A 24,534-nucleotide genomic window follows, 5' to 3' on the forward strand; every position below is an offset into this window, starting at 1 on the left:
AGAGGACGACACTCAGGACGCAACCCTGAGGCACACTGTTTTCCTGGATAAAGGTGTCCAACAAGGCACAACCCACACACACCTTGAAAACTCAATCTTGTGAAAACACCTGAAGGAAACAGGGCAGGTGTCCATGGAAGACCCATATGTGAAGAGTACGGAGGATACAAGTTCTCCAGCAGGTGTTGTAGGCCTTCTCCAAATCAAAAAACACAGCCGCAGCCTGGGATTTCCACAGAAAAGTATTCGTGACATGGGTGGACAAAGTAACAAGATGGTCAACTGCAGAAAGCTCCGCTCAAAATCCACACTGTGTATTCATCAGTAAACTATGAGACTCAAGCCACCACACCAGCCGGGCATGAATCTTACGTTCCATCACCTCGCATATGAAACTCGTAAGAGAAATGGGGTGGTAGCTAGAAGGAAGGTTCTTGTCCTTACCAAGCTTAGGTATGGGTATGATGGTGGCTTCACACCAGAGTCTGAGAAATGTGGCCTCTGCCCACATGCGGTTGTACGTTTTACGTATAAAGTGCTTGCCTGCAAGATAAAGGTGCTGCTACATCTGAATGTCGATGGCTTCCAGCCCTGGAGCAGAGGATCAGGATGAATTGAGAGCACGATCGCGCTCCCTCATAGTAAAGGCGGCATTGTAGGACTCACGATTCGGAGAAGAGAAGGGTATTGCCTGAGCCTCCTCTGCTCGTTTCCAATGGAGGAAGGCAGGGTGATAGTGGGAAGAGCTCGAAACTTCCACAATATGGTGGCCCAAAGTGTTGGAGATAGCAATGAGTCCATGATGTCATCTGCAACTGTGAGGCTGGAAATGGGGAATGGATCTTCGTCCCAGAGAGCCACTGGAGGTTGGCCCACACGACAGAGGAAGGGGTGGAACTGTTAAAACAACTAGTGAATGAAATCCAGCTAGCCCATTTACTATCCCGAAGAATGTGATGACACTTTGCACGCATCTGTTTATAATGAATGCAGTTTGCCATCTTAGGACGACAGTTAAAAAGGCAGAGAGCACGTTTCCATGCGTGAACTAAATCGCGGCATGCCTCAGTCCACCAAGGGACTGGGACACGACATGGTAAAGAGGAAGTGCGAGGAACGGAATGTTCTGCAGCAGTAAAGATAACGTTGGTGAGATAGTCCAACTGGTCATCACAACTGGGGATTCTTGTTCTTTGAAGGTCACCAGGGAGGACTAAAGCTGCCAGTCAGCCTTAGTAAGCTCCCATTTGGATGTGCACGGGGATGGGGTAGGAATCAGCAAATTGAGAGCACATGGGAAATGGTCGCTCGAGTACGTGTCAGAAAGAATGGAGCACTAAAGACACTGGGCAAGCTGGGCAGTGCAAAAGGATAGGTCCAAATCAGAACAGGTGTGCGAGGAGTCGGAAAGGAAAGTGGGTGCTCCAGTGTTAAGGCAAGTTGGTTAAGGTCAGCCAAGACAGCACCTCTCTGACAGGTCCTGGGAGAACCCCAAAGGGGATGATGCACATTAAAGTAACCCAGTAGCAAAACTGGGGGAGGTAGCTGCCCAATAAGCTGAAGGAAGTCTGCCCTGGTGACATCGAATGATGGAGGGACATAAATGGTACAGAGGGAAAAAGTCATGTGGGAAAGGAAAAGGCAAACTGCAACACCTTGAAGATGGGTGGTCAGGGAGATGGGTTGACTATGAATGTCATCCCGTATGAGCAGCATGACACTCCTATGAGATGGAATGCTGACCTCAGGGGGAAGGTCAAAACAAATTGGTAAGAAATGTGGAAGCTCAAAGTGAGGGCACAATTTCATTTCCTGAAGGCAGAGTACAAGGGGACGCTGCGATGCTAAAAGCAGCCATAGATCCTCTTTGTGTAACCAAAGGCCACGAACGTTCCATTGGAGGGCAGTCATGAGGAGGAAGAGATGTAGGGTGTCAACTCGGCAGCCACCGAGTCACAGCCAGTGTAGAGTCGCTACTACAGCACACATAAGCAGGAGGATCCTGCTCCATGGGGTCCACAAAAGCATCAGCTTGCTTGTGTGGTCGGTCTGTGGAGTCCAATGCTGAAAAACGGTTGTTGGTGTGCAACGGCGAGACAAAGGCCGGCCAGGCTAAGGTCTCATGTGGCAACACCATCAAACAGGATCTTTGAGTTGGCAAAGGAGAAGACCGTTTGCCTTTGGTGGACTTCTTCGATCCTTTCCGGTTAGAGGAAGACTCGGGTGTTGTTTGGCTGGAGGGTCAGAGGAAGTCTTCACAGGAGTACTCCTTCTGTCCTTTCCTGCCTACTGGTTGTGTAGCCAGTGGCTTCACCAATTGAAGCGAGAGTTTGATGGGTTGTTGCACAGTGGGACGGGGCAATGGCAATGCTACCTTGACACTGGGCAATTTCACAACCTCAGAGCTAAATTTGAGGTCGTATGTCTGCGTGGCCATGTTCTTCACGGAGTGAGGGGTAACAAGAACAGAACTATAGGTGCCAGATGGGAGAACACAGGGTTTGCGACTAGCCAGTAACTTCCCAGCTATTGGGTAGGGCACTTTTTCCTTTACCCGAATCTCTTGGACAGCCCGCTCATCAAGATATATGGGACAACCCCAAGAGGAGGCAGGATGGCCGCCATTGCAGTTGATACAGCAGGGAGATGGAGGTGGACAACTGCCCCCGTGTGCATCCCTACCACAGGTTACACATTTGGCTGGATGTCAACAAGACGTTATAATGTGGTTGAAATGATGACACTGGTGGCAGCACATCGGATTCGGAATGTACGGCCAGATTGTGATAATTTCATAGCCTGTTTTTATCTTTGACGGAAGCACCACTGTATCAAAGGTGTGAAAGGGATTAGTGGGGTGGGCACTAAGGAGAAATCTACCTTTTCCATTACACAATGGATGGCAATGACACCCTAATCAGAGGCGTGAGATTGGATTTTTTGGATTTTGGCTTTGGTCAGACCATTAAGCAGCCTGGTGTAAATTATACCATGGGAAGAATTCAAAGTTCTATGGGCCTCGACATGAACAGGGTAACTGTGTAGAAGTGAGCAAGCAATATTTGTGCTTGAGAATCAGAAGTTGTCTCCAAAAGCAAAGTGCCATTCCATAAACGAGAGCAGGATTTCACATGGCCAGCAACTGTGTCAACACCTTTCTGATTAATAACTCAGGTCACACCTCCCGAACAACTGACAGAGGGACCAATCAACAATTTGGGAAGGTTACAGCTCAGGCAATCACCCCTCCCTGGGCCTGTCCTGTCCTGTCCCAGGGCAAACCCTACATGTCGACTCAGGGCTGGGAATTATGCGTTACCCAGACACACGGGCCGTCAGACACAAGGGCCGGCCTTCAGGAGAACACAGGGAGGAAGAAGCAGAGGAACAAGAGAAGGGAAACAAAGAAAGGAAAAGGGTGTGAAAAACAAAGGTACGACTGTTCCAACGTCAGCGACAGAATGCAGAACATTTCCAAAAACATCCCAGACATGTTCCCCAAGGGAGGCGAGAAAGAATAGCAAGAGGATAGACATACAGCATGGAAGGGAAAAAATGCTGCAGAGGCTGGGGACCCATGGTTGCCAAGCACAAACCCACCAAAGAGTGGCGAGTCCCCTGGGGGATCCCTCTATTGGTTTGCATTAAGTTTTTCATACAAATTTCCTTAAATTCATTTCCATTATGTTATCATTCTTTTGTAATGACAGACTTTGTTTACTTACATATTGGTATGGCTTAACTGAACAATATTTCTTAACCTGAATAACTTTCTTGATTGAGGATATATTAGCCTATAAGCATTTGGATGAGGAATCTCTAATACCACAAATAGTCCAATATAAATATCAATAAATTCCTTTATTTCCCCATTACTTGCTTTTATTTTTTCATTGGTTTTTACAATAACCAAATCTCCTATCAAATTTGGTTACTTTTACCTTTCTATTGCATCTCTGTTTCCTAATTTCACACTGTTTCTCCATGTTCTTCCCAACTATCACCTCTCATTCCTGCAAGGAGCTAATTCTATAATTTCATTTATTAAATTAGTAGGTTTCTTTTCATACATTATCTCACATGGTGAAAATCGAGTGGTAGACCGTTGTAAACTATTTACCACATCCTCAAAAATACTGATATGCTCAGTCCAACTTGAATGCTCCTTACTGCAATAGGTCCTGCATGGTCTACCAGTTTCTCTCATATCTTTCATTGGGGTTACTTCATGCATTATTTCCTGATATTGATGTGTGTTATATCCTCTTCCTCAACAAAACGTTTCCACAATTTAGAAGTAAGCTGAGCTCTGTTACCAACAGGAGAGAACAATAATGTTGACTTTAGAAATTTAAATCATTTTTTAAATACAGGTTGGATTTTGTTGCTAAAATGTTTCCTGGTTCTCTTTTTACTAAGTTAAACAGTAATAACAATTAGGATGTAAATTTATAGTTTCATAAATTTTTAGTTTTAGTATTTGTTTGCAGTCACTGAGCATTCTTTTGAACAGAATCTATATTTCACGATAAGTTCATCGTAATTCATTATAACTGTGCTCAACATACCAGTATCTCATCAATGTAACCAATTAATACCATTACATATGTGCTTATTAAGATTCAGTACATCACATTTACATCATGAAGTAGTATCGTACAGTACCATATGCTAAGAACTGCAGTTTTTGTTGAGAGTCATCTTATTCTGTTACTTTACATGTTCTTACCATGTAACATTGCTAGTGGAACAGGAGAATGGGAACATAACAGTGGTACACAAAGTACCCTCCAGCACACATCAGACATGGTAGTGGGTTAATATTGCTTTGACATTGAGTTCTGAGCTATGTTGAAAGTTTAAAGCCTCTAGCACATCAGGAAAAGATAGTGGTAAACAAAGCACCCTCCACCCCACACTGAACATGAACATGAGTTAATACTGCATCATCATCCAGTTATGAGCTATGTTGAAAGTTTCATGTCTCAGCTCAGTGGGATGTTAGTTTAAAATCAGTTGCAAAATTTGTACTGAACAAATACACAAGAAAATAAAATGAAATAATTAATGTGATTTTTTTCTTTTTTCTTTTTTTCCAATCTGAACTCCACACACTGATCACTTATGTTGTGAAAAAGATGACATTTTGTGGAATAGACAATGTTAACGATGTCTGAATATCATTTGGTAGCCCACATCCTAGTTAATAAGGAATTGTCGAACTGGCAGTAGATGGACGTAGAGGTAACAAATTTAGAGGGAGACCGAGGCTTGATTATAGTATGAAGAGACTTGCAGAGGGTAGACTAGTGTGAGGAGCTGCATAAAACGAGTATATCACTGAAGATCACAAATGGGCCAGACTGAAATAAATGTCAGATGTTTAGCATTTTCTGATACACAGCAGCTTCAAACCTGCAGCAGCCTAAATCAGCAACAGCTGAAAGTTTCTGTCAACCAAAACACTAAGCACATATTTGCTGACATAGACCAACTTTTCATCACAGGTCTGCCTGGTGATCATCTACATATATGCATAAGTAAATCTGAGTATTTTAAGAACATGACTCATTGCCTTCACAAAGTGCTACCTGAGACTGCTAGTTGAGTGGAACAAGGCAAATATTTATATCTCCTGCCTTCCCCCTTCCAAGGTCAGTTCTATGTGCTCTGTCTGTGGTCCATTCACACTAAAAATGTCCTGAGACATTCCATTTTCATTCTGGTGTACCTCCATGGTCAGTTCTAGGCACTCCGTCTGCAGTCTGCTCCACCAGAATTGTCCTGAGACAATGCAGTGGATAAAGTAGTAAACTTAACAAAAAGACAAACAGAGTGCAGACATGGGGAACAAACCCCAGACGACACAAGGTGCAACAAACTGAAAACAGGACAATTTCACTGTCAGTTGCACTGGAGCAAAAATGTAATTCCATTTCATGGCCAATAGCTTCAAACCAAAGAGGGAACCTCCCAGGACAATTCTAGTGGGAGTGGACCGGAGATGGAGTGCCCAAAACTGACCATGGAAGGGGGAGGCAGGAGATATAAATATTGGACCTGTTCCACCTGACTAGTTGTCTCAGACCACACCTGATTATGACAATGAGGCATATAGACGGAAAAATACTGAGAGTGGATGATACTGGTATCTGGCAAACATCATCAGTTCATCGGGAAAGCTCGAAGAATCACATATGTGGACATAAATTTTGGAGGTGTTGCAGAAACTATACCTACACCCCCAGCTTTAATAGTGGGGAGTTGCAAGTATCTCTCATCCTCTTATCCATTGATTCAACCTTAAAATGATTCTGCTTTACAAAAGCCCATATTTTCTTTCTTTCTTCTGCCATTGACCTCATTCTGTCTGATATTTTGCCCTCCACATCTATAACAGCTTTTTGTCACCCTCCCAATCTCCAGAATATCCGTAAGCACACACTTCCCCACCCTATGGCTCCTATCCTACTGCCTATCACCACTGCAAATACTGTTTGGCCTTTTACATCAACATGACTACCATTAAGTTATCCAATTGGGATGACTTAGCATAGGCAAAGGCTGTATACTGGCAACATACAATATCCTGTTACAGAGCATGCTCTACAAGACAGTCGTGACCCATTGCCTGTTTTACCACACATACCATCTGCATTCCTCCCCAGACACCAGTTTCTCAGAACTCCACAGGTTGGTATTACAACATGTCCTCAGTTCTCACCACCCACTTGGCCTTAATTTACGTTAATTTGTTCTGTCTCCACATTTTTTTAAAAGTAACTATTCCTTTCTTGACTCCCTTTCAGTTTTCAATATTTGATTTCCTGACCTGTCTATTTTTCCCTACCTTGCATCTCTACCCCAGACAATGTGCTTAGGTTTCAGTCCTATAAACTAATGAATGACATTGTGTCAGTAATTTCTGCCTTACGCACCACCCTATCTTCCAGCTTTAGGCTCTCGGGCTCATCTGGTGCAGTCCCCAAAATCAGTTCTTCTTTCTCATCCTGTCCAGAAGTTTCCCCAGGTCAGTGTTCTGGTTGACTTTCCAAACTCTTGCCAATTCCTAAACCTCACCAGTACTTCAACTTCACTCCTCTTCCTTCCCCTTCAACACTTCTGCCAGAAAAAGGAACCACTAGCTCCAAAAACTTGCACATTGCATGTGTGTTCGCCTGCTGCCCCTTGGTGGGTAGCTTTTTTTCAATCCAATTACATTTAGAGCATTTTGTAATTCTTCTTGTCTGATGAACTACATCACCGGCAAGATGATATACACAATGTTCCATTCTTGAGCGCCTGTCATGAGTGTCCAACATATATCACCAACATGATTCAGTTTACAAGCAAATATGTAGAATACTCATCATTTGCTTAATCCAATTTTCCAGTTCGAACTCCCTCTCTCTGTTCTTTGACTCCAAACGTCTAGCCAACATCGTCACTGGGCTTATGTAAGACATCAACATTAACATTAACATGAATGGTTTTCACCAGATGATTAAAGTCCTGTACATACTGCAGCATGTACAAGCTGAGAGGTCCTTCACCATAGCCTATGTCACATAGGACGGTGCTTCCACACAGAGAGGCAGAGCAATAGGGAAGTGTGGAAGAGGAGGTCTGTGCATGCGTGGCGACAGAGTGTGGGCAAACAGAAGTCCATGTTGCCGAATTGTGTTGCTGCGGACAACAGTGAGGTTCATTTACCTTCAGTACATCACATTATACATTCAAATCTATGAGGGAATAACATTTTAAAACCAATTTCAATCAGTCATCTACATGACAGAAATCTTACTTCATGTCTTTATGTTGTGTCCACTGCTCCACAGCAATTGTCTGTGTAACGTCACAAGATCAGAACAGCTGATGCAGTTTTGTGAAGACTTCAAGTACAATTTTCCCCAAAACAATGATTGTCTAATGACAAGATAATTGAAAAGGGTTGCAATAACTGCTGTTTACTGTGATTTGGGCTGTATTATAAGTAAAAATATAATAACAACAAAATAAACTTCAAATTCAAACTGAAATTGTTATATTTGACAACTACTTTTAGTGCATATAATTTTTTAAATGTGTATAATGTACATATGTGGGTGTGTTTCATTGCAGTTAAATGTAAATCACTGTGCGTAAAAAAGAATTACTGGCAGCAATGACTAGTGTAAAAGACTACCGTAAAAATTGTCAGTATGTTACGATCTTTTTCGGTGTCAACAGACTTATGAGTTTAAACTAATTCATTAGACATTACAGTGGGAGAATGCATTTATGATACCACTGAACAAGCAAATAATTAACCTCTTCTGTGAATAACTCGATGGAATGCTGACCAATAATGCCAAAAACTACCAATATCTTGACAAGTAACCCTCCCTTTAATCTTAGGCATTTTCCAATTCATGCCTTGAAAATTACAGGGGTTTACTTGTCAAAATATTGGAATTTTTGACGAATTTGTCTGGCTGCAGTCTCAAGAGTAATTAGAGCATATAAAACGCTGGGAAAAGCTTAAGTTCTCCTTGGGCAATGAGTTGAACATTATAGTCTGAATATTTCATAGGCTACACGTTCCCAATCAATAAAAGTTACGAAGTTCTCAAGTACTATGTATGCAATGAATACATTGACAAAAACATTTTTAAGCCATGAGTCTTTAAAACAAAGAAAGATTATTACTTTACTTTGAAACGAAGTCTACGTCATGATCTGCTATCGGATTCCACATCTGAACCATCGGGTTGTTAATTTAGGCCAATAGGTTCAAGGCTTTTATCCATCTTCCCCTCCCTGTTGAAGTCTTATTTCTGAAACTTTTCAGTGTGCCGACGCTGAAGGGGGATGCTGTCTACTGTTTCAAACACAAGCGTTTCAATGTCTTATATGGAATGTTTTGTTTTTTCCCCATATAGCTTGTAACCTGTGTGCAAATTAATTCTATCAGATTATACTGACAGTGATATTTGGGTAAACGCAAAACTGTGTGACCACAATCCCATGCAAGAAAGTCAAATTTGTACATTCTGTCATGGACTTTTCTAAATTAACAAGCTGCAGGAGTTCAGCAGGAATCTGGCTTATATTACCCGAAATACCCCCTTTCCTGGGGCTCGTACTTGGTTTTTTTCTCTGTAACAGCCGAATGATCAACTGGCATGGTAATTACAATGAACAACTTCAAAGCAAGGTATGGCCCGAATTGTGCAGTGAACCACTTCTTGAAAGTGACAGCAATCGTTTCCGAACGGTAGTCGGTACTGTTTTTCGCCCACCTGAATACAAGTTTACTCCCAGCAACCAAATCAGAAGAAGAGCTAGGCATGCATATTAAGTATCCCATAACCTTTTCCTATGGGAACTTTAAAACCGCCAGTACTGTACCTCATTTTCCAGCAGGAATTCATGGAATAACTCTGATTCACCCATGTTGCATCATCTAGGTAATACACTATAGAATTACCTAATCCTCTTTTATCGTGCATCTTTATAAGGGTTTGTGCTGCTTCTATGTCACTTCTTTCAATTAAAAACTCTCTTCTTAACCAATGTCTTTTAAAATTATTTGCGTTGACGAAGTGCTACCTTTGAACCCAATTTGCTCAGGCATGACTGTACCAAGTTTGCTCTTCTTACATACATTTCAAACATGGAGCACTTTAAAATATCATTATCAAAACCATCTACTTGTGTTACAGGTTTCTTGCTATTTCTATGATTTTCAGGCAACACAAAAACAAATTTTACTGATGTTTCTACAGCTCCGACACTTTTGCTTACTATTCTCTGTACAGTTCTCTTGCCAACTTGTGCTTCTGCAGTTTGTTCTCGTGTCTTCAAAATGTCAAAAATAGAAGTTTTGCTTTCAGACTCACATTTGAAGAAGTTATAAATGCAGGACAGAAACCACCTCGACTGCTTGTGAAGAATCTACATCTACATGATTACTCTGCAATTCACAAATAAATGCCTGGCAGAGCGTTCATAGAACCTCCTTCAAGCTATTTCTCTGCCGTTCCACTCTCGCACATGGGAAACACGAAAACTTTAATCTTTCCATGTGAATTTTTCTTATTTTATTATGACGGACATTCCTCCCTACATAGATGGACGCCCATAAATTATTTTCACACACTGAGGAGAAAGTTGGCAACTGACATTTCATTAGAAGATCCTACAACAGCGAAAAACACCTTGGTTTGGATGACTGCCAAACCAATTCATGTATCATGTTTTGGCAGTCTCTTCCATATTTCACGATAGTATCAATCCTATCTGTTGTGGATCGCACATCAGACAACACTCGGCGTCTTTAGTAGACCTGTTGAATTTTCTAAGTGTTCTGCTTATAAATCGCTTCTTTGGTTTGCTTTCCACACAACATTAACCATGTGATCACTGCAACTTTAGTTACTCATAATTGTAATCCCTAAGTATATAGTTTAATTTACAGCTTTAAGATTGGTGTGTTTTATCCTGTAAACTAAAATTTAGCAGATTCCTATCACTACTCATGTAGATGACTTCAGACTTTTCATTATTTAGAGTCAACTGCCACTTTTCTCACCATACAGATATCATGTCTAAATTGTTTTGTATGAGGGTGAGTCAAATGAAAACCTTAAATTTGTAATAACAAATCGAAATTTCACGCCATTATCCTGTAAGTTGGTAAGCGTGCTACAAACAGCATGCAGAATGGCCTGTAGGTGGCAGCATAGTGCAGATGCACACATACCGTCGCAGTATCAGTATAAAGATGGCCGTCCCAGTTGCGACTTGCACCAGAGAAGAACAGGGTTCTGTAATTCGGTTTTTGGGTAGTGAAGGTGTGAAACCTATTAAAATTCATCGACTAATGAAGTTTCAGTACGGTGATGCATGTTTGTCACAGCAGCAAGTCTACGAATGGAGTAGGAAGTTCGCAAATGGTGTGACTTCAGTGGAAGATGCTCCTCGTCCATGTCAGGCACAACAAGTTGTGACTCCAGAGAACATTGCAGCAGTTGAAGCCATAGTGAAGGAAAATCGCCGAGTGACACTGAATGACATTGCAGCATGTTTACAGATTTGTCATGGGTCAGCACACCACCTTGCGCCTGATGTGCTCCAGTTTCACAAAGGGTCTACAAGATGGGTGCCACAGCAGCCAACTCCTGAAATGAGAGAACGACGTATTGATGCTTGTGAGGAACTTCTTTGGCACTTTGAACAAGAAGGTGATGGCTTCCTTGCAAGAATCATTACTTCCACCAACCGAAACGAAGAGAGCGAGCAAGGAATGGCGCCATTCCTCATCACCAAAACCAAAGAAGTTTCAAACAGAACCATCAGCAGCGAAGGTTATGCCGACTCTTTTGGGACAAAAAAGGCGTCATTTTGAAGCATTACATACCTAGAGGGACCACTGTCACCAGAGCATCATACACAGATCTCCTAAAAAATCATCTGCAGCCTGCAATCAAATCAAAGCGACATGGATTGCTGTCAGCAGGTGTCCTTTTGCAACATGACAATGCAAGGCCCCACACTGCCCATACAACAGCTGCAACAATCACAGACCTGCATTTTGAATGCCTTCCTCATCTACCATACTCACCAGACCTTGACATTTCCATATGTTTGGACAACTCAAAGACGCAATGGGAGGAAAGAAGTTCCATTCTGTTGAAGAGGTACGCCACGCGGTGCACGAGTGGTTGCATGGACTACCAAAAGAATTTTTTTCTAAAGGAATTTATGCACTTTGTAAGCACTGGAGGACTTGCATTGAGCATGGGAGAGATTATGTTTAAAAGTGATACAGCTTTGTACCACTTCTGCACAATAAATAATATTTAAAAAAATATTTTAAGGTTTTCATTTGACTGACCCTCGTCATTGGTTTTAATCATCTGATGACTTTATAAGACGGTAAATCACAGCATCATCTGCAAACAGTCTAAGAGCGCTGCTCAGATTGTCTCCTAATTCATTTATTAGATCAGGATGAGAAGGTGGCCTACAACACTTCCTCACCAATGCAAGATATCACTTCTGTTTTACTCAGTGATTTCCTTTGCTTACAGTATACTGTGACCTTCCGAACAGAAAATCATGAATCCAGTCGCACAACTAAGATGATACTCCACGGGCACGCAATTTAATTGAAGTTGGTTGTGAGGAAATTCACGTTTACTGTAATCACCTGACTCATTGTCCGCCCCCTGTAGCCGAGTGGTCAGCGCGGCAGAATGTCAATCCTAAGAACCCGGGTTCAATTCCCGGCTGGGTCGGAGATTTTCTCCGCTCAGGGACTGGGTGTTGTGTTGTCCCAATCATCATCATTTCATCCCCATTGACGCGCAGGTCGCCGAATTGGCGTCAACTCTAAAGACCTGCACCCGGTGAATGGCCTACCCGACGGGAGGCCCTAGGCACACGACATTTACATTTTACCTGACACATTCATTTGGAACTCACACTAAAACATTTGCTGATCACACACATTCACCATTACACTGCTACAAGAATGTTAACATCGACAGCAGACTGAATAATTCGGTTGCTCTGTGAATGAAACTGCTTTGTCGTGAAATACGGCAACAGTGCAGCGTGCGGAGAGATTCTCGCTGTCTAGCTTGCAAACGCAGCTAGCCACTGAGAGAGAATGAATCTTATTGGCTGCTAGCAGTTAATAGTGGGGGATGTGTAGAATGGCAGAAAATAGGGCTGCCTTTCAACATAATGAGAACTATAATGGTTGATTATAGCAACTCAGAAGACCTTGCGGTACCAAATAACATCTAACAGACTACAGATTAAATTTTGTTGTTAGGAGACTGTCCAGTTCTCTTTTTCACAAGCATGCAGCTATTCCTTAGGTAGTTGAAGTGTTCCTGTCTCCTGTGAATGATTCCAATGACACACAACCTTCAAATCCTAAAGCTTTCATTTTCATGAAGAATTTTATTCCATTAAAAACTAAGTTACTGAACAATGGTAGAGCTAATCTTTTGTTCATTTGTTAAAATAACACCGGACTGAAGTGTGGCAAACTTTTAAATCTAGCATATTTTGGGCATTATCCTGCTAATATACTCACCAACAAAATCATTCAAACACCCATACTTTCTGGTTTTATCAGTTCGATTCAGTGTGGAGCAAGCAACTTAATCTCTTCTACCACTATTTCTTTGATATATCCCGATCTTTTTATTCAGTTGATTACCATCTGAAACGAATGCAGTAATTCTTGTTCTGGTTTGCTTCAGCTTGATCAATCACTTAAATTGACGTCCACAAGGCGTCACCACCAGGAGTTGTGTTACAATCTGCATACACAGCAACAAGTTGAATCCAATTATGCCACACCAAAAAAACATTAGAGCATGATTCCCAAGCATGTGCCGACAATTGTCTAGAGCATGTTCCCTTAGGTAACACAGCTCTCAATTTTCAGGAAAGTGTTACTGAATTTGATTACTTCATTATGCTTAAAATTGTCAGAAATAAGCAAATCTAAATGTATGTTCGCATCTCGTTCTTCCCAAAGAAGGTTCCCAATTCCTTCAGTAACTTGTGTATCCATTCCACATGGAAATTTGAAACGCTTTACTAAAGTTTTTAAATGTTTCCGAAGACAGTGGACAATTCATGCTTAAAACAATGTCCATGTCACTTATATGACTTCTTTTTCAAAAGTACACTGTTCAGAAGAAATTTTTTATACCATATTCCAAAGCAATTTTTCAGTCAGCATTTCTTTAAGATTGTGATAACTATGATTTTCTGTTTCTTACTGAATTTAGAATGACCATGGACATCTGATTCAGCCATCTTCCACTTTTATCGCAGAGTCACTTTGACAGCAGATTGCTTTAAGCAATGACTGTTCAATTTATTTCGTAATCACCCAACTTCTAATTTCTCAGACTTCAACATTGCTTTTAATTGAACTATTGGTGCATGCATTACCAATTTGATCCATATATTTTCTTGGGCAGAAGAAACACTAGCAGAAATCACAAGTTGTTCAAGTTTACAATCTTCTCAGCCACAACTTTCTTTTGTGAAGGTTTTATTGGAGATCATCTTTAGCAATATATTTTGGATAGGTAAGCAAGACACCATTTCAACTGTCAGCTTCCAATAAACTGGAATCAAGTGCCAACTTGAGACTGAGTCTCAAGTACTGCTACCTGAGACCACCTGCTCCACACTACTTGTGGTAACACGAGGCAAAACAGCACGCTTCCTCCTGTCTGTCTACTATTGTACTGGCTTACCCTATGACACCTATAAAGTTCTGACTGCTGTGTGTCTTTTCTCTGAAGGCTTTTTCTTATTGTTCTAGAACAGACATCTATCTCGTCTATGGTAATGCATGCTTCTACATCTTTGCATTCTCCTCTGGCCATTCCTGCTTGATACTTTCTGTCATTTCATTTTTCTAAGTGTTAGTATTCTTTTTCCTTTCATGAATTAAATTTATTTTTTTGCTATTCTAGATGCTTGTCAATAAGCTTAGTTTTTCCTTTGCTGCTTTCACAATTTCATTCCTCGAAGTTATCTCATTATTTAATAATAATCTTTTCACCCATTTCAGAGAAATGTTCCATTTGAAACTGTCATTCGCTACATTTTTTTGTAGCTTTAGTCTGCGTTTCTTACTCTCCTTTTTGTCCTTTCTTATTTGCACTATCTTCTGAAGATCTTGTACTAAGGAATCCCATATGCAAGAAAGGCAGCTACTTTTAAGTTTGTGGCGACTTTAAATTACAGCAGTTGGTTAGTAAACACTATCTCATGTCATTAATGTAGCATTAATGTTAAAAAGAGTGCCTCTACACATTATCTACCTTCACCAAGCAGTATTATCTGAAAAATCTTTGTTATTTAAAAACACAATAATGTGTTTGAAATCATTCTCATTTTTATTTTCTAATACAACATTTCTCTTAATGCATTAGTCAAAACATTTTGATTCGATGATCTTCCACAAATGTATGCATTACATTTTTGGTACTTCACTTCAATGTATGCATTCTTAGGTTTTTGGGTCATTTATGTAGATGTCAGTGACATTTTACATCTAATTACAGGATTCAAATTAATTTAAGTCAATTCTTGTTCAACAGAAACAGTTTCCATGACACACACTTAAGTCTAGTTACAGCCAAATGAATGAAGCAACAAAGGATAACCAGCAGTTAGAGAAAAAGGATTAAAAAGGCAATACTTGAATGCAAGACTGAATTTATTGTAATGGACAAGATAACAATAAGTGTAATTAAAGATACATAAAGAGTTGTCAATGATAGTTATGAATACCAAACTGCATACAACAATAATTAATGCTGAAAAATAGTGTCCCACAACAATGAATACTTTTGCATTTATGTGTGACCAGTAAATTAACCACATATATTTATAGCTCATATATATGCCATTTATACAACAACAAATTCCCAATGTGCTTTGCATTCAGAATATGCACCAGTGATAGGCAGCACAATTCATTTATTTTCCACTAAGCTGTTCATACAATTTGGGAACATAGTCATCCCACTGAGCCTGGTACAAATTTCCAGCAATTGGGTTGCCAAGGCCATGTTTTTTAGCAAAATTTCGAATAGAAAATTTCCCGCGATGCTCACCTGACCTGTAAAAAGAAATCACAGACTGTCCACAACATGCATATGTACAATTGCATAACAGACTTCCAATAATCATTTGTTAACAATATTAAATTTGTAGTATAAACTGAAATTTAATTTTCTCCTCCCAGTGTTTCAAATATACTATAAACTTTGGTGTGTGTAAAAGCATATGTTTAGGCTATAAATTTCATTTCTACCTAATATGCACCTTTCTACAATCAAGACTACACGAGGCATTTGAGACAAAATACTGAACTCCTGTGTGTTGCAAAAAATGGGGATAGATGGTGATATGGAGACTGTGGTGAATGAATATGACATGAAAGAAATTGTGAACAGAGTTAAGGGCTTCCTGAAATGACAATTAGTCATGACTAGACAATCACAGAAAACACTTAACAATACTAGTATGATTAAACAAACTCTGAACAAAAAATGAGTTCTTTGGATAGTACGCTGACTTTAAAAGCAAATTCATGGCAATAAAGTTGTTATTTCTTAAGCTGTGCAAAGTTTGGGTCTGGTAGGTAGCACTGGTAGTCCATCACGCTTTAAGGAATTAGACAAGTCTTTTTAATAGTCATAGTGTGAATTCTGTGGTAGAAGAATTGCATGACAGCTGGGTACGTAAGCATAATAATATGGCAGTAGTGCAAGTGGTGGTGGCAATAGTTTAAAAAATTCAAATTGGAAAGTAGCGATCGTGATCTATCAACACATTTGAATTTTTTCATAGTGGCACATAACTTAAAACTTTGCAGTTTAGCATGGCCTACACTTATTGTTTAACCATTTGGATTCACTGTCAGACCACATCCGACATCACTATTTTCCACTATAGCTCCGTTGTCAGATGACAGCACGTACCTTTCTATTATTGTGTTTTCCAATCATTCCTTTGCTGGATTTCACAAGGTGCATGACATCACTTAGCAAGAAGACCTGACAACTCAAAACCTGTTAAATTTGCAAGTTTCTTGCAGGATAATGGCCAGTAGAAAATGTGCAAGAAACAGGGTGTATACATGGACAAGAAAAAAAAATTCCCAGATTTCCCGGTTAAAAACACAATTTCTCCCAGATGAAATTATGTATAATGCGGTTGAAAATACATCCATGTTTAGCAACAGTATACTTTCCCTCGGCGCTGTAAAACCTATCAGTCCTTTGAATCTTAAAGGTCTTATAGCAGCGGAGGACGTCCCAGCATTTTAGGAAACGAAATCCAGGAACAACAATGCGTTTGGAATTACGTTTGATGCGAGACAATATGCACACAGTTTATTTTCGTACTGCGGAAGTATATACACAAATTCCACAAATTACAGCACGGCAGCTTCCGAACCTCTAAAATAGAGATTGCGTTGAGCGATGCGCTTTAGTCAGCCAGTCATAGCTCATGTCACGTGATCTCGCTAGCAAATGACGGCATTTATTCAAAGCACGAGGCCTACGAGAAAGACAGGCCGCAGCGCGTACGTTACGAAGGTAGGTCGAGCTCGCTCAACTCAGCAAAGTGCATTTCTACACCGGTTAACTCGTAACTAGATGTGTGTGTTCGAATGAGAATTGCATCGTCTATTGGAATCCACTATTATTAGTCCTACAATGATAGGAAGTCCGTAGGCCTACTAACGGGCTCTAATTTGGCAATTAAAATCATGCCAAAATGATTCAGTTGCGTAAGGCACCACATCTTCTATGAAAGGAGAACTGTTACGGAGAAGGGACTAAATGCAATAAACGAGCGGTTATACCATTTCTATCCAGAATTGATTTTAAATTTTGTTGTACAAATAGTAATCAGTAAGACTTCATAATAACGGATTCCACGACAAGATGCAATTCTCGTTAGTATGCACGCACCCAGTTGCGAGTCAACAGATTTAGAAACGCATTTTGCCCGCTGAGTTAAGGGAACGGGCGAGCTCAGGCGGTTCTCCGTGACGTACGCGCCGCGGCCTGTCTTTCTGTGGGCCTCGTTCAGAGCATAAGACATGTTATGTAATCAACCACTAGCAGCATCATTGTTAAGTAGCGCGACAATACGAAGACAAAAGGTTAATGGGTTAAAGTAATGTAAGTACACTATATCTTCACGACAAGCTGAACTTTCACATACAATATTGGGCATTAACAATGTTTGCTGTTTTTTCTCGGAGGGCATGGTTAGGCAGGAACCTAAGAATGCTTCGGAAACTGAACTGCAGTATTTGATGTATTTCGTACATCTACTTCCGTACTACGCAAACATGAAGTTCAAATGCCGATGCGAATCAAAGATCTTTCCAAAACACATTGTTTTTAGCTGGATTTGGTTTCCTAAAGTGCTCGGAAGTATAAAACCCCTAACCTTTCCATAAGCCGTTTTCCAATAACACAATTTATTTAGTTTTTATTTCGTGATCATGGCTGCAGCGATTTAGGAGAACCTTTACAAAGTGAAGTTTATACTTAGCTGTAGTCAGTGTCATGTTTTCTCAAAGAGTGATGCAACAACTTTTACATTGCTTTTATTCGAAACTCCGAATATACTGTACATTTAAACACCCACTGACGTAAGGTTGCAAGCACTCACAGTAAGGTCTGGGGATCTTTGCGAGCATTCTGCGTTCTGCCTGACTGGGACTGGAGTGGCAATGAAGGATGGGACAGAGTAGGAGCAGTCACCACAGTGTCAGCTGGTCAATGCAAAGCGATCCAGTGACTGGATGAAGTGGGAAGAGACAGCACTGCGAGCTGAGATGGTGAGGTGAGGCGAGGCGAGGTGAACAAGCCAGCAATCGATCAAATGAAAGACGAGCCATCGCTTTCAGCAGCTAACATCGTTAAATGCCTGCTCAAAATCCCAATACTGTGAAACGCCACAATAATACAGCTGCTGTTACCGAGATTAAATACAAATAAAACAATTGCCGTTTACACATCCAATGCCAAAAAATATAACTTGGTATATGTAAAGAGAAAAAAAATGTCGAGACAGTATTATAGGAAAATACTAGCTGGCAGGGAAGTGGTAAACAATAACATTACGTAAGTTGATCAGTAATTAAAGAAGAAAAGTCTGGAGCAAGAGTCTTGAAATACGAGTTTATTGAACCGAGTAGCATGTTTTTCAGATGATCAGACTACGGTGTAGCCAGCACGGTTGTTTTTGTGCTCTATCTTTGGAACAAACATTCGCAGATACAGAAGCAGTTACTAGAGCGCATTCAAGGACTGGTTGGTGAAAGTACCCACAGACCTTTATAGTGATAAATGTGGATTATGCCCAGGGACCCTCATTAACATCCGTACTATAGGAAGATCGGCTCATACAAGTCACATGACAACATCCAAGAAGCATGTCGCGAAAGCAGCTGCTGTGAGAAGCACAGCAAGTTTGTGCGTCTACACCCGGCCGGCGGCGACCACTTCAACCCTGCAGACAGATTCTACTTACACTACCACATCTGCGGATTCAGCTGGGTCAACAACAGTGGCGTTGGCCGCTGTAATTGTTGCGCCTCCGCAGAAGGATGTCACTGCAATGTCAAAACCCGGGGATAAACTGAGAGGAATTGATCAGATGACAATAAAGGACGAAGTAACAAAGGCGGAAATATCGTGGTGTTTGGAGTGCATCGTTACACACAAATCACTGTGTATTTCTGCGAACGACGTGTCACTTTTCCCGGCAATGTTCCCCGACAGTGAAGTGGCCAAGAGCATGCGTTTACAAAAAGACAAAATCGGTTATATCGTGCAATATGGACTAGCTTCCTTCTTTGAGTCTGAAATTAAAGTTGATCTCGTAAACGCATCACGGATTGTTGTTTGTTTTGACGAATCCTTGAACAAGGTGTGCAAAAGAATCCAGATTGACATTTTAGTGCGTTATTGGGACATTAAAAAAAATCTAGTGTGCACGCATCGGCTTTTCTAGGCAGTTCGACAGCAGCTAAGCTACTCGAGTCCTTCAAGAAAAAAATTCCCGGCAAAGCAATGAAAACACTTTTACAAGTATCAATGGATGGCCCTAACGTCAACCTCGCGTTCTTAAGGGAACTTAAAAATTTTTTCAAAGAAATTGAAGGGGTAGACACCGTTTTATTGGAAATTGGAACGTTTGGGCTTCACGTTGTTCACAGCGCCTTCAAGTCCGCAATTCAGGAAACACAGTGGATGATAATTCAGTTTTTACGTGCCTTGTACAATCTTTTTAAGGATGGCCCTGCCAGAAGAGCTCTGTATATTTCGACAAAGGAATCGGAACTGTTTCCCTTAAAGTTTTGCGCGATCCAATGGCTAGAGAATGTGGACGTTGCTGAGCGAACTCTAGTAATGCTTCCGTTTCTGCGAATATTAGTTGCAAAGCTGGAAGAAATGTGCTAGCTACAGAGTTGTGGAGGATCACCTCAAGGACAAGCTACTCGGTCCGAAAATTGCCTTTTTCAAGACTCATGCTGGAGACTTGACACCTTTCCTAAAGGATTTCCAATCCGATTGGCCGCTGGCACCGTTCCTCCACTCTGCTTAGACAGAGATAATGGAGACAACAATGACACGATTTGTCCAGCCGACGAAGATCTCACTGTCAGTTAATTTGGACAAAGAATCCAATATTTTGGGTATGAACCACGTCAAGATTGGGTTCACCATCAAGAATGAGTTCAGAAAGTGCAGGTCTCTCACAGCCCTTGAAATCGCTAAATTCCGGAACGAATGCAGAAGACGAATGATCAAGCTTGTGTCGAAGTTGATGGAGAAATCTCCCCTACACTTTAGGTTGACAAAAGCTGTAAGCTGCTTTGATCCCGCAATAGCGTGCAGGGAGGCTGGTCCCAAATGATTTTATTCCTTTCTACAGGTTTTGGTGGAGAGCAATTGGATGGACGGTGGATGTGCAGACAAAGCAGAAGCGCAATACGCTTCTGTTGTAAAGAAGAACTGAAAAAATAAAATTCGAAACATTCAGCAAAAAGGGGCAACAGCTGGATGAGTTCTGGATGAAATGTCTCAAGAACCAGAATGCAACCTGCCACGAGCTGCAGAAGGCAATGGAAATCACGCTCACTTTGTCGGACACTCAATCAGCTGCAGAGCGAAAATTCTCGGTGAACAAAGAGTGCCTCTTCGAGAATAGGAGGGAACAATCTGTAGTGAGCAGAAGACTGGTGTACGACGCAGTCAAGACACACGGCGGAGTCCAAGGAGTGCCTATAACCAAGTCCCTTAGACACTCTGTAAGAAACTCACGAGATTGATATGCTGAAGACCTCAAAAATCGAAATGACAAGTCATCCAGGAAAAAGGATCATCTGACTAAAAGGAAGGTTGTTGATGCAGAAATAAGACAGCTTAAAGAGAAGAAGGCAAAACTTGAGGGGACCATTCAAAATGCTCAGATAGAGCGAGAATCTATTACAGAACGAATCAATGCTCTCGCACACAGCTCCAAGTGAGTTATTCTCCAAAGTCAATTCCTAAATTACAGTATTTGTTGTTAAACATGGTACTTCCTTCTAAACTATTTGTTGAATCGTCTAATAATAATTAAAATGTTTCTTTAATAAAATGTTTTTAAAACAAATGAATAAGATAGTGTTATGTATTTTAAACTGCTAACTCCCATAGATGTTTAAATATACATTGCAAACAATAACTTTCGTAATTCAAAAATGTTTGAAAAATAAACCTAATTTAAGAAAGTAAGTATTAAAATTAACACCACGAAAATCCGAAAAGGAAAGACTGTAAAAATGCACAAAATATTTTACGGAAAAAATCTGTTATTATTCTAAAACGAAAGAAAGTAATTAAAGGTCTTTAACAATGATTAAACCGCAAGCTTTTGTATTTAAATAAAAACAATAATAAAATGAGAAAAATTGAGGAATGGGAGAGGTAAAAGACATACTTGTCCTTACTGAAAGCAAATTTTAGAGCGGGGAGTATAGTAGCTGCGCTTGACACAGGTTTTCGCTCTAAAACTGGACTAATTTCGTACCAGAGCAAGGTACGGATGTCCCGCTACCTGTCGCTTGACTGGTGCTGCCTTCTGTTGTCCATTTATAGGATTAGTTAGAAAGAAGCAGTAGCGAACGTTAGAGCTGTTCGGAGACGAAGAGACAATTCACTGGCAAAAAAAGTAGAAAAGAAGTGAACTGGTATTGCTCTGCATTGCTCTACTATAGAAAAGTCGAAGTGTTCTGGCATGAAGAGACTTGTGACATTGCTCAGTAACAAATGATGTACTTTTTTTTTTGAAGGTCAATTATACTTTTTGCCATTGATTGCATAATTTTTTATCTATGAAAGAACAACATTAAATATGAGAACTAACTTGAAGCTCGGTCTTTTTTTAGTGTGTATTACACGTTAAGGCGTATCAAACACAAATGTGCAGGTAAAATTTTAAATAGTGGCATAAATGACATCTTCTGGGCCCGAAATTTTTCAAATGGCTGATCCTCAAAGTGTTACATTTTGAATGAGAGTTATAACGCCATGTGATTTAAGAAATTCACTGCACATTCCCACACGTAACATACTTCATCTTGTGTGGTAATTTACTTTCAAAGTAACGTTTCTCAAGCCACTATTCGTAATATTTTCCAGTGATCTATTAGAAATGTTAACAATTGTGACGTCACGCACATCGAATACACGTTAGTTGTTAACGGAAGTACTGCATAATCTTCGACCTAAAGCCTATGACACTTTTTGGTGTCGGCAAACTGGTCTGTGCATTGTGTAAATTACCCATTTTCTATACAACTAAACTTTTATTTTGGTGTTATTCTCTGAGTTATATTTTAATGCTGCAATATTATTCTTTGTCAGCGTATCAGATCTTACAAGTCAAACCTACAAAAATTTAACTGAAAACTAAAACAACAAAAATCCCGGAATTCTAAAAAATTCCCGGGTTTTTCCCGGATGAAAAAATTCCCGGGCTTAAGTTATAATTAAATGAAACAACAAGTTCACTGTTACTAGTCACCGTTTTATTTATTTCCATGACGCGTTTCGTAGGTTTAAACTTCCATCATCGGGTGGATTTACATTAGTAAGTATTACATTTGTGTGTGTGTGTGTGTGTTGTGTTACGATTTTTGGAGGAACTGCCTTCAGTGGTCACAGGTTCCTTCTGCTGTCGTAACACATCACACTTATACTTACTAATGTAAATTCACCCGATGATGGAGGTTTAAACCTTCGAAACGCGTCGTGGAAATAAATAAAACGGTGACTGGTAACAGTGAACTTGTTGTTTCATTTAATGTCAGTAACAGTCACGGTAAAGCCTAAACTAAAAATGTTCGCATTTAAAGTTAAGTTATAATGTTATAAGTTATAATGAATGATATAAGTTATAATGAATCAAAATCTGGAGTGGAAAGTGATGAAGAGACACTACCTGTACCAAAAAGTTGAAAGGTTTACATGATGGGGGAGGTGATCTCGCGAAGTTTCCGTTTTCTGACAAGCAACAAGGTTTCAACATTCCTCATGGTGTTTGACCAAAATCCAAAATTGAATATTTCCATCTCTTCTCCACAGACAATCTTATTAGTGAAACTGTGAATGCTACAAAAATGTATGTTAAAGAAAAGGTACAAAAGGTCTTTCCATTTAATGAAACACTCAACATGGCACTCATGGACTGATGTTTGATTAGAAGAATTGAAGGCTTTCCTTAATGTAATACTGGACATGGCCTTGAATTTGGAGGCAGAATTAGTTGACTATTTTACAAAAGACTAACTAGAACGAAAGCCATTTTTCATGGATGTTTTCTCTCAACCTTATCCACATAAAGTGCATAGAATACAGTGCATAGAAAAATAAGATTGGAAAGGGTAAAGGAAGACGGGAAACTTCTTGTTCTGCATATGCAATATAGGAATTTTAAGATGGCACGTCCTGCAAAAGTACTCATTAAGAAATTATGCTACCAAGTTTTTGCTGCAATGAATGGTCCCAACTGCAGTCAACAATTTTGAAGAGTTTCTTCAGTTACTAACAAAACACATTTCTTCAGAAAATACACTACCGTTTGTGGAAATTGCAACACCAAGAAGGAAACACAAGAATTCAATTTATTTAATACCACAGGGTAGGTACATGACAAGTAACAAATGATTACCTTTTCAAATCTGTAGATGTCTTTTCAGTATGTTGTGTGGCCACCATGCGCAGCAATCAGAGCTGCTGTATGCCATGGCACTGAATCAATAAGGTTCTGAATACATTCCCGAGGGATATCCCTCCACGCAATTTGTATCCGAGCCCACAAATCCGTGACACCAGTTACTGGAGGACTGTGATGCACCAGGTGCTGACCAACTATATCCCAGATATGTTCGACAGGTGACATGTCTGGCGAATGTGCAGGCCAGGGAAGCAATGGTACACGTTGCTCTTCAAAGAAGGCCTGTACATTTCTCACAATATGTGGCCGAGCACTGTCCTGTTGAAATGTGGCCTGTGGAGATGCCTGAAGCAAGGGGGAGTACCTCTGGTTCCACAACCTCCATCAGGTCTCAGTTGCTGTTCAAAGTGCCCGCAATATGTATGAGGCGAGATCAGTTGTTGTAACCAATGGCGCCCAAAACCATCACACTTGGTGTTTGTCTGCTACGCCGCTCCACAATGCAGCCCTCCATGTTGCTCTCACCACGGTACCGTCGGATGTGTATGCGGCAATCACTGTAGGACACATTAAAGTGGGACTCATCCGAGAAGATTTATGTTGCCACTCAGTACCCTGGTGACAGTGTTCACATGCCCACTGCAGTCGGAGGAGCCTGTGGTTTCTGAACAATGGAAGCTGACGTAATGGCATGTGTGCAACCTGTCCAACCTGCAGCAGACGTTGACAAACCATCGGTGCAGACAAGTT

At 40.5% G+C, this 24,534-nt stretch overlaps 1 protein-coding gene across 3 annotated transcripts in view; it reads right to left on the bottom strand.

Moving 5' to 3' along the window:
* Positions 1–15,226: 15,226 nt before the first annotated feature.
* The window catches only part of LOC126187654 (protein D3-like), a 63,431-nt gene continuing 54,123 nt past the window's right edge, over positions 15,227–24,534 (bottom strand). For all 3 annotated transcript variants that reach the window (XM_049928864.1, XM_049928865.1, XM_049928866.1), the window contains exon 6: positions 15,227–15,649. In XM_049928864.1, coding sequence (XP_049784821.1) covers positions 15,508–15,649 — 142 coding nt within the window. In that variant the 3' untranslated portion in view covers positions 15,227–15,507. The remainder of the gene's footprint in view (positions 15,650–24,534) is intronic.

Source organism: Schistocerca cancellata, chromosome 5, assembly GCF_023864275.1.
Source record: "Schistocerca cancellata isolate TAMUIC-IGC-003103 chromosome 5, iqSchCanc2.1, whole genome shotgun sequence".
Classification (NCBI taxonomy): domain Eukaryota; kingdom Metazoa; phylum Arthropoda; class Insecta; order Orthoptera; family Acrididae; genus Schistocerca; species Schistocerca cancellata.